Here is an 11528-nt window from a genome sequence, read left to right on the forward strand (position 1 = left end):
CTTAATCCCAATCAATGTTAAAGTCGGCTACATGAACCAAGAAATGAAAAGCAACGAAATATAATTGGTAATTAAATTAAATTAAGGATAGAGGGGCTAAAGGTGGTGACAGAACATAGAGAGCACAAAGGAGTTGAGATGCAGCAAATTTAATCTGCATATCATCCTCAGTGCTCTCTATCTTCTGTCAGCTTCCATTCACCACTGCCTCCTCTTTAACATGTTCCGAACACCGCGATAAATTATATAAAAGGCTTGAAGGTTGGTGTAGATGACCTTAGCTTCAATTTCTCCCTTTGAGGTTTGGTTGTTTGTGGATTGTTGGAAGAGAGTTGAAGTACAGAAAACCTATTTATAGGGGTGAAGGGTTATTGTACTTCAAATGATCACATAATATTATGAAGTATAATGTGAATGCACTAATTAAAAATGAAAGGTAGAGATATATACCTTATAATATTCCCTTTAAAGGAAAATATTTATTTGTTGTCATATTTGGAGAATATGCAAGCGATTTCATATTTCCCAAAATGAAAGGCTCTTCTATCTGTCAATAATTTTATTTAATTTGGTAGATAATTTTTGCAAATGGCCTGGTTAATATAATAATATCAATGTTATTTTGGAAAAATATAATATGTTATATTTTCTTTTCAACTGTGACTTGTGAGCTAACGTGAAGTCGTGAATTGAAATAGTGAACCTATGCTATGCTAAATATAAGGAAAGATAACAAAGAGAATCCTACAATATCTTTCAAAATCATAGATTTCATCAAGTTTTTCCCATATGAATATAGGTAAAGTTCAATATGTTTGTGTCTTCATACAATGCACAATTTGTGATTATAATCAACAAGTTGTAGAGTTTAATGTACATAGGGTAATAAAGTCGGCAAGGTAGTGAAAATCTAGATTGGGAAACAGATGCATTCAGGCATTGTAACGACACGTATATGATAAAATGATGACAATCCAAATGTAAATTACATAGATACACACTTGCTTACATATATGGGCATTGCTATGACATAATACAATGGAAAGAGATTATTCTACAAGGATTTGAGAAAAAGACAATCCAAATAAAACATATGGATCGGATAAGCTTTGAATATATGCTACTGGATGTATATATAGTGTGTCAATATTTAATTCGTGCCAAATTAATTACCGTATGTGTTATCTCTAGCTAATAATAAATGTTCACTTCCTTCCATTTAATTAAATATGTATTTAAGTTTCTTCTCATATACGAGGTTTAAACATAGTCTATAAATTAAATCTGATTTAATTTTGTGTATGTGAACGATAATTTTATATATAAGTGTAAAATGAAAGAATTACAGACAAATATAACGTAATGTGACATTATGTCTCGATATTTATTATAATGTATAATTAAGCAACCAAGGTCTAAGGTCTAATAATATATGCTTTTGAAATACGGGGTATGTATCGGTGTTTTATGCAAGCTTTTTATGAATTGGCAATATTAGTAGAAAATGAAAGGGAAAAAAGGCAAATAGGCTAGGATACGTCTTAATCTTTGATAGCGGCTTGTAAAAAATTGTCCCCATTAAATAAACCTGAATGCATAGATAGCCACTATTTTAAACCCAAAACTTAGCTTGCTTCAGTACTTGTAGTATAGCTTAGCTAGAGGATCCAAATACTTCATCTCTATGGTCACCATTTTCTTTTGAAGATTTTTAATGATATATTATTCTCCTCCTTTTTATTTTCTTGGACCCAATGCAATTTATATCAAATCAATAGATTAATTTCAATTTCAATTTCAATTTGATATGAAGCATATTTGGATTATTTTGGAGTTTTAGTTCTATATCTTCGAAAAATTGCATATTATTTTTGTAAGACATTTTGTTCTAGCTCATATTTGGGTAAGAGTCTTAGCTCTATACAATGTCAAATTCACAAAGTGAATTTGTTGATACGTCGCCAGAATAGCATTTTGTGAAACTAATTAAGGTGAATTCTTGTTATAAGGAGCAATCTTTGATACTTTTAAGGTAAATTTGACATGTTTGGGTAAGTTTGTGTGAGATTATCATCATATGACTTGCTCAATCAAACAAAGTTATGTGTGAATTGTGTGATTGGAGTTAAAATTTTTAACAAGTTATCTAACAATCTACGATGGTATATCTAGATCTAAACCATACACATACTAAGCCCCTCATTTAGTTAATTAAATAAGATTATTAGTACGTTTAGTGGTACGAATATATGATCCCTAATTCATATGTGTGTCCTCTTTTCGTAAACTACCTATCATTCAAGTTGGGTATCCTTTGTGATAAGGAGTCTAATATGAGGGTCCCACGCACTTTGTCTTGAAAAATTGCATTTGAACCTAGACTAAAGAAGCTATCAAGAGTCATCGGTTAAATTAATTGGCATCTGTCTGTCTTGTCTAATCTGATGAAAAAAAACTTTTTTTTTTGAAAAAAATTAAAGCTGAAAGATCTGGAAAGACAGAACGAAAATAAAGGAAAAATTAGACATCACAAGAATTCGTTGCAAGTTGCACATAGAGAGATAAAGCATGGGAAGAAGATGGAGAAAGTTGGAGAAACCCTATTCACAAGAGCCTTATCTTAACCTCTTTTCCATTCTATCGCCTGCCCCATTTGTCTTCCTATATCTTTGCTTTTAATTTTGTTGGTGCAAACCAAGATATTATGGGCGGTCATTGTGATTGAAACTATAATGCAAACTTCCACCTGTCATCACCCCATACCATCATCAAGTTTATATTCAAATAATACACTATACTATAGTTTGAAATATAATATAATGTCAAAAAGTATATAATTATCTTTAAGAGCATTTGATCCCCAATTTGGATGTGATGATTCAACATTAATCAGTCAAGGTGATTATGCATGTTTCATATATGCATGTCTTTTCCAACCTCATGAGCAGTTATTCCTTATCATTTTACTATTTGTTGCCTTCTTGCCTAATTTTTCATCACACAGGAAATTTAAGCTTTTGTAGTGCAATATTTGAATTGTGAGTGGATAGTCCGATCCTATTTCAATGCCTATGAGGGCTTAATTGTTCGTTATTGGACTTTATAATTTTTATTGTTTAAAAATATGGTTTGTTAAATAAAGTTAGATCTTGTTCTTTTGAGCTGCTCTGCTCTGTTCAGCACTGCTTACTCAATCTTCTCTATTTTGCTAACACCTGCTCTGCTTGCCTAGAAGCTCAAAAGAACAGGGCCTGACTTTATGATACCACTTAATTTTTCTATTGTTATTTTAACATGATTTTTTTTTTTTAATTAAGGTAAGAAAAATTATCAGAATTTATTAATCAGACCTCAATTTTCACAGTTTTTTTTTTTCTTTTGGTATACAATTTGTGGGTTAGACACTTGAGAGTGAAGGGAGAATAAGGGATCCCACCCTCAATGCGCCTTTTAGTAGGGGAATGAACCATCAACCTTAAGGTTGGAAGGTGAAGCTACTATCTAGACCAAGCTTAACTTGGTTTAACATGACTGATACATGTCGATCTGACCATTTTTTAGTAGTTAATTAAGTAATTAGATAGTTATAGTATAAAAAAAAAGTCAAAATTGTTAGATATATGCTTCTTACATGTTTGCATGGTATAATATTGTGTTACATTGGACTACCGAAGAAAAAAAAAACAAAAAAAAAATTGTTTTTATAAATACCTCTTGATAATATATACAATATAATTTTTATATTATTGCTTACAATATTACAGAGTACCATCTACCTACACTCAATTGTATCGTTATAATTTCTCTTGAGACAATCAATATAATATATTTTAATGTCCTTAAAATATAATTATAGAGAAACCATGACAATACTAATCTTTATGTACGTGTAGAATTTGAGATATTCAAATTGATTGGAACTTTGATTTTATATGAATACAAAGTGGTTGTCATTTTGAGAAAACTTTAAATTAAAACTCAAAATATGTTTTAATAAAAAAATGCGGAATCATTCTATTAGGTCACCGATGACTGAGAAAGGAGATAAAGGGGGAAGGGGAAGAATGAGAACCTAATATAAACACATGTCGATGAAAAATGGTGAAATTCAAACTCTTACAACAATCAATCAATCATACTATCTCTTTAAATGTCATCCATTTACTACTTACGTTACTGATATGTTAAAAATCCTTTTTAATATTATATTATTTAAACTGAACTAATCTTTTAAGAAAGTTAGATACACATGGTAAGGTCCCAAAACCAATTACATTCGCAAAAAATCAAATTATAAAATTTAGTGGCAAATCCTAATATAAAAAATGTAAAATAAAATTAATATTTAAATTTTTTTTTTTTTTTTATAAAAAAAAATTAAGGAAAAGGAGCACACCCTGTTCCCTGGGTGTGTAGGGTAAAGAATAGGGACCCAAAAATTTTGGACTATCCCAAATTGGTGGAGCGCGTATTATTCCTTTCTGGGGAATACCAAATTGCTTACAAGTCCGTCAAGAAGAGACCAACCGTAGGCCATAGTTAGTTGATGAGAATCTCTAGTTAAAAATCCTCATTTTATTTATTTATTTATTTTTCTTCGACTTCCATTATACAAGTATTATTATTGGAGGGATACATACTTTAATTTTCATTTCAATTCATGCCAAAGCATATAATAATAAAAAGTAAATAAGATATCTTAATGAAAAGAAAACACACTTTTAAGTTTTTATCATAAGCATATTTTGCTTCATTGTATGGCACTTGATGAAGAATGAATCTTGAATTTAAGGGCAAATAAAAATGCATGGTTTACATTTCAAGAGTTGGCAATTTCTATGTGATGTTATAGATGTAACATGAAAATTCCTTTTTGTTGGGTGTAGAATAATGTGGAACTTAAACCCTTTTCGAACTGAGTCAATTTATGATGTGCTTTGATATGTCAATTCTTTGTGACGGCATGAAGATTTAAAGCATAATTATAATATTGTTATAGTTAAGGAATTAATCTATCTACAATGTTGCTCTACTTCTAAGTTGTAGATACTCTATTCATTTCACTTTTTTTTTTGGGTAAGTTAAGATTTAATGACAATGATAAAACAACTAGTAAAATTGCGCTTCCCTACGTTTCTGTAAGGTGTTCCTAATTTGGAGTATTTTATTCGAAGATACTAAAACTATAACCATACGAATTTGCCGATTAATGTAAGAAAAACATACTCATGTTGAATCAATTTGTCTAGATGTGTAAAGACATATTATCAATTCTTAGAGTTATTAAATTTCAAATATATTTATTAAAAATTATGCAAACAACAAACAAAGACAACCTATAAGACAAAGGGACAACTAATTATCTTGACATATCTATCTAGCTTTCTAACCTTTCCAGTCAAATTAGCTTAGCATCTAGAACTACTAGTATAAATTCTATTCCATGAGTAATCACATGTGTATGGCGAACACAGAATTCTTCCAAAATGAGAAAGTTATCTACAAAATATCTTTTAGGGAAAGAATATGTATGACGAAAGTTTGAGAACCTCCATTCAATGAAATCTGATAATGGTCTATCCAAATTCAAACTTTTATCTCCCTTTTAATTAAGCCTTAAGAAGAAAATTTCCTATTCCCTTATTCCAACTCATCGTAATGTTATTTAGCCGAATGTATAGTAGCCTACTTAAATTTGGATTACTTTAATCGATCAAACAAGTTTAAAATCAAACAATTTATTCAAATTGTCATCTAAACAATTATAGAGTGAATCAATGAGCCTTGGCCTCATTAACAGATACTGATGGCCTACACTAACTGTGCACGATAGGTTACAGATTCGAATTTTCATGCTTGAATTTGTAGACTGACAGTAGTAAGACTAGTAACTGGACTAAGAATTTGTTGAAACTCTTCTTAAACATTTAGCTTTAGTCCAAACAAGCAAAAGACCACCTTTGCCAAACCTTGTTCCAAGTGTTTTTGGGCTTACTTGAAATTATAACAAGTGCTTGGGCGCCTTTCTCGGTCTCTGGATTGGAAGAATGAAGAAAAGCCCAAAATTCGCCCTACATATCGTCTGGCCCACCCACTTTTTTTTTTTTTTTTTCTTTTTGATAAATGAATTCACCCAACACTTTGATATTGTCCATTTGCCCAATACACTTGCTTTAGTTAGCATTCTTAGCAAACACTTCGTAATTAATAAGTTATTCAATATTCATAAAATATTAAAGTGATGACATTTTTAACGATAAGATAACAAGTTAAAAGTGATCTACGATAAAGTGATTTATAATTAAGATGTAGTTAGTATTCAGAACTACTTTCTATAAGGAGTAGTACCAGAAATATATCATGTTTAGAGTAATTAGACGTATCTGGAGCACGCCATATCAATTATCTATAAAAAAATATAGAATAAGTGTAAACTAAGGATGGCAACGGGTCGGACTCGGTGCGAATTATGCTAAATCCGACTCCGACCCTACAGGAAGTTGGAGGCTAAATCCGATTTCGACACCCGACTCCGATCCGACTTCAAAATCCGGCCTCCGACTCCGATCTGATCCGACTCTGAGTTTTTTCAGTTATTCAATATAATTTGAGAAATTGGGCTATTTGGGCCTTTGCAACCCACACCCACTGCCACCGTTACCCACACCCAAAACCACGATCCATCGGAGTCAGATAATCCGTTGGAATTGGACATTTGTCAAAGTCGGATTTTTTGTAGGATCCGACTCCGACCCTCCTCTGACTCAGAGTCGGATTATTTTGACGGAGTCGGACTCGAAGCGGATTATTTCCTCGGATCAGGGTGGAGTAAGGTCGGATCCGGACTGGATTGTCATCCCTAAGTGTAACATCAACTAAATTTTAAAAATCAACATCAATCATGTTGTAAATATTATTTGACCATATATATACGAGTATAAGATTATTGAGATACATAGATCCACATCATTGCTATGGCAATTGACAAGCAATAAGTATAACATTAACCATAACTACATTTTAACACTTTTCCTCTAATAACTCAACTTCAAAAATAAAGACAAGATTATTTGATGATTTCAGAACTTATTACGGAGTATAAACATATAACACAAATATACATAAGTCATGAATTTAGGAAAGTGAATGACGGAAATGGCAGCGGTGGCCGTAGGGGCAGGAGACGCCGGAGAGGACCATACGGCAGACCTGAGTCTTGTATCGTGGGTGCCGAATCACGGGCCGGAGCTCTGCCACCCCATGGGCAAATTGGCATTGTGGTCCATAAGGGCAAGTACCTGTTTCTTGCCATTTGTTGCATAACTCGGTTTTGTACATGCCTTGGTTGAACACATCCATCTCTACTGCTTTATCTTCTTTTTTCACCCTCAATATCTGTCACAATAAATAATCATTACATATTTACTCATACATTTTTACTAGCATGATTTTTTTCCCTAGGGTTATATTTTGTCTTTGTTAGTTTACACGCACGAAAATAAATGTCTGCACATTACACATAATAACCTTGTAAATTATATACACGTTATTAATCTTATTATAGCTAGGTTGTTGTCATTTGCTTGTAGATATTTGTATTCATTTCGTCACACAAGTTTTAAAATACGTATCAACTAAAAAAATATAAGTAGTAATTTAGTGCGACGTATATATTTTTTATAAAAAATAAAGGCTAGCTAGGAGGTATTTGTATGAGAGTTTAATTAAGTATGAAACTCACTGTTCCATTGGCATGTTGAGATGGATATTGGGACTGATTCACCGGCGTAGGCGAATTCGAATTCGCAAGCTTGAAATAACCCGGTGATCGAACTGATATACTCTTTGGCAATGTAAACCTCTCATCCTCTTCATCCAAATCATCAACCACAGTACTTGTAGGACTATTAGTACTACCACCAAACACGTTATTATTTTGATGATCATCACCAATACTAGCATTACTATTATTATTACTCCAACCACCCGAAGCGGGGTCCACACACGGTTGTCCCGAGATCGACAAGGCACGGTTGAGGCGGCGGGTGAGATCATCATTAGTCAACTTGAGCCACTCATTCTCCTCCTGGAGGGTAGTTGCTTCCCTACTGAGCTCCTTAAGACGGGTGATCGCTAGCCGGTACCTGCTTAGGAGCTCATCATAGAGGTGGTTTTCGAGGATGAGACGGGCACGGTATAGGCTAGCCCCGGATGCTGTTGATCCGTCAGCAGCCGTGGCCGAGGGGGTGGAAGGAGGGGAGGTGGAGGTACTACTAAACAAACAGTAGTTTTTGATATTGTTTGATATAATGTCATCAGAACCATAATAATCATCATTTTTATTACTATTCTTGTAATCCATAGTATTAAAATTTTATGTTAGTAAAAGTAACATACCATAAAAATTATATATAGTATGAAATATATATGCATAAAATTAAAGTTGCTTAACATAGAAGGAGAAAAAGGGGGTGGAGGTGGCTTCAAGGCTTCAATCGTTGGGTCAATCATGAGGTTTATTGGTTAGATTTGGAACACTTTATTATTTATTTAATATTTATTATTATTATTTGTTTGTTTGATTTATTTGGTTGAGTTTTAACTAATTTTGACAAATAATATTTGAAAGGAAAAGGTAGAGAGGCTAACAGAAAATAATCATGGCATAGTAGTATTGCTTGCTTGTTGTTCACAATTTGTAACTAACTAACGTAACATAAACTGTCTTATTCTTGTTGCTGTTGTTGCTATTGTACTGTGTACCTGAAATAGACAATAGTCAGTACAAGTTTTACGTTCAATTTTTTTTGTTTCATCCCTATGCAAGTGATCTATGTCGCTATATGTCTCTCAAGTTTGGTAGCTAATCTTCTTTGCATCCCAACCACTGTCACTTTTCGAGTTTTCGATCTCCATGAAAATGTTACTCCCTCAATACCATTTTGATCTGATCTTCCTATATCATGATTTCTCATCTATATATAGATTAAAAAAAAAAAAAATAGTATCACAATTTTTTTTTTAGGAAAAATAGTATCACATAATTAAACCTTGTTGAATTTGTTTCGATCAATAAATTGAAAAATAAACTACTGAACAATTAAACTGATGTATGTGTACATACTTGATACTTCTTCATTAACAACTTGAAAATAAATACTTCTAACTCCAAGAATACGCTAATTTATATCACTCTTTGAATCCCTTATATTTCGAAATAAAAAGCCTCATATATAATTTTAGGTTATTATAATTGAATTTAGCTAAAATATAAGGAGTAACTCCTTTCATTCCTTAAAGTTTTTCACAGTTTTTAGTTCGAATTGTACATTCCTTATATTTTTCACATACACTTATTTCATATGATCTGATGTCCTAGTACAAAATCCTCTATTTCATTTGATACGGAGTATTCCATTATACAATAATTATGACAACTCACCATTCACTCCATACTCCATAAAATTGACTACAGCAATAGTATGGTTACATACTTAGATTGTTAAGGTGACAAAGGAAGGCACCACGTGGAAAGAGTTTCCCTATTTAAAAGGCATGCAATGATAATGTGGACTAATTATTTAAAAACAATTTGTTGTACTCGTATTATTGTCGCAAAGAATCACCATTTAATTAAACAACAATTAAATAAATAAAATACAATAGTTTTAATCATAAAAAACAATAGTTTGGTAATTTCATTTTTTTTTTTTTTTTAAGTATTTCATTAATTTTGCCCATGTTTTTTCCACTGTGGTCCTAATTAATGTGTCAGTCCGATAGTGTTTTAATGTGTATTTGACTATTTGTTGTTTTAGCCGTTACTCCGTTTACCAATTTGTTCAATGCTTATCTAGATGTTAATTGACCTCTCAACGCAATGGTTTGTCTTATCTTAGCGATTCTACTCTAATTTAAATAAAACCAAATTATGCATTATTCAACCATTACATAAATAAATAATTATATACGAGAAAAGAAATACAGTACATAAAAAATCAGAAAATGTTCAATTTCGACTAATATGTAATACGTACTAAAATAAGTAATAAATATTTAAAATAATTGGACATTATGATCGAGAATATAATTTTCTTTTGAGGCTTGAAAAAGAATTTAATTAGACAATGGTAAATGTTTGTGGTATGTCAGAATAACCTCGAGGTAAAAATTATCATCTAGTAGTACTTCAATTAGGGGGTGTTTGGTATCAAATTAGTAAATGTAAGGGAATGAAAACAAATTAGAAGGGGAAAGGGTAATATATAGTGTTACCCTTACTAGTTGTTTGGTATTACTAAGGAAACGTAAATAATTGTAATCAATCCCTTTCCTCTTGTTTGGCATAGATAACTTGGAAACAAATAGTTTTCCTTCTAATTTTTGATGTCTTGGCTAACTTTTGATATACATTATACAATGTAGAGCAACACTAATTACCATAATATACATATATATATTTTTTGAACCGATTACCATAATATATCATATGCTAGATATATACGCAAAGTCAAATAAGTTGTTGACTACAAAAGCATTGAAATTCAAGTATTCTCAAAAAAAAAAAAAAAAAATAATAAAAAAAAAAAGCATTTAAAAACCATTAAAACATTAACTCCAATAACAACAACTTAGGACAAAACTTTCTACTTCTTCTTAAGAAGATCAATTGCATATTGTTTCTTCATATTAGTTGGAGCTTGATAGAAGATGCTGAGCTTCATACGTCCAATACCTTTTATTTTTACCTCTACCTCGATTGCTTGCCTCACCCTTAGCTTGACTAGCCTCCATCTGAAAAATTAAAAACAAAAAATAAAAAACCAAAAATCAATTGAAGCTACTACTGACCTAATGCTGATTTTTTTAAAATAAAGACATCATTTAACAATCACCATTGAAAATGTTAACATACAAAAACATAACACCATAAAAAAGGTAGTGGTACAGATGCAATAAAGACTGAAAGGATAACAAGCAGACTAGTAGAGGTTATGAGATGTCAAGACTTAAGAGTAAAATTATCGAGATTATGAGATTAATGAGTTTTTTTTTCAACAATAGATTTAAAAGGTACATAAATTTAATTAGCACCCAAAGATCCATCAATTGTGTCAAAAGAGGCTGGAGTGCCTAAGATGCATCAGTATTAAAGTGCCTTAGCAAAATTTCCTAGCCTATAACCATGAAGGCAATGAAGCACACTAGTACAAATCAATGAAAACTAGAAAATATAATATCCAAGACAAAATCCTAATAGTAAATCTAGACCAATGAAGCCTTATGTTTCAATACAAGATCAATGTACACCAAACTTTACAATCAAAACAACATAATAGGATTAACTAATCTTGAATTGAGAATGATGGGATTACAACAATACATAAAAACACACTAATAAAACATTCTTTTAAATGGTATCTTTGACCTCTATATGGAGCAAGAAAACCCTCACAATTCGTATACCCCGCATCAGCCAAATAATAATTACCTTCAAAGTTATTGAAAAAAAATAATTACTTCCAACC

General features: G+C 31.6%; 1 protein-coding gene across 1 annotated transcript; it reads right to left on the reverse strand.

The window, feature by feature from the left end:
- Positions 1 to 6902: 6902 nt before the first annotated feature.
- Positions 6903 to 8605, reverse strand: LOC110703957 (zinc finger CCCH domain-containing protein 14-like). Its single transcript, XM_021881761.1, has 2 exons — positions 7742 to 8605; positions 6903 to 7395 (listed from the first exon to the last, which is right to left on the reverse strand). Exons 1-2 carry the CDS (start codon positions 8360 to 8362, stop codon positions 7135 to 7137), a joined length of 882 nt encoding a protein of 293 aa, XP_021737453.1. The 5' UTR covers positions 8363 to 8605; the 3' UTR covers positions 6903 to 7134.
- Positions 8606 to 11528: the final 2923 nt, after the last annotated feature.

Source organism: Chenopodium quinoa, unplaced genomic scaffold (genome assembly GCF_001683475.1).
Source record: "Chenopodium quinoa cultivar QQ74 unplaced genomic scaffold, ASM168347v1, whole genome shotgun sequence".
Taxonomy (NCBI): Eukaryota; Viridiplantae; Streptophyta; class Magnoliopsida; order Caryophyllales; family Amaranthaceae; genus Chenopodium; species Chenopodium quinoa.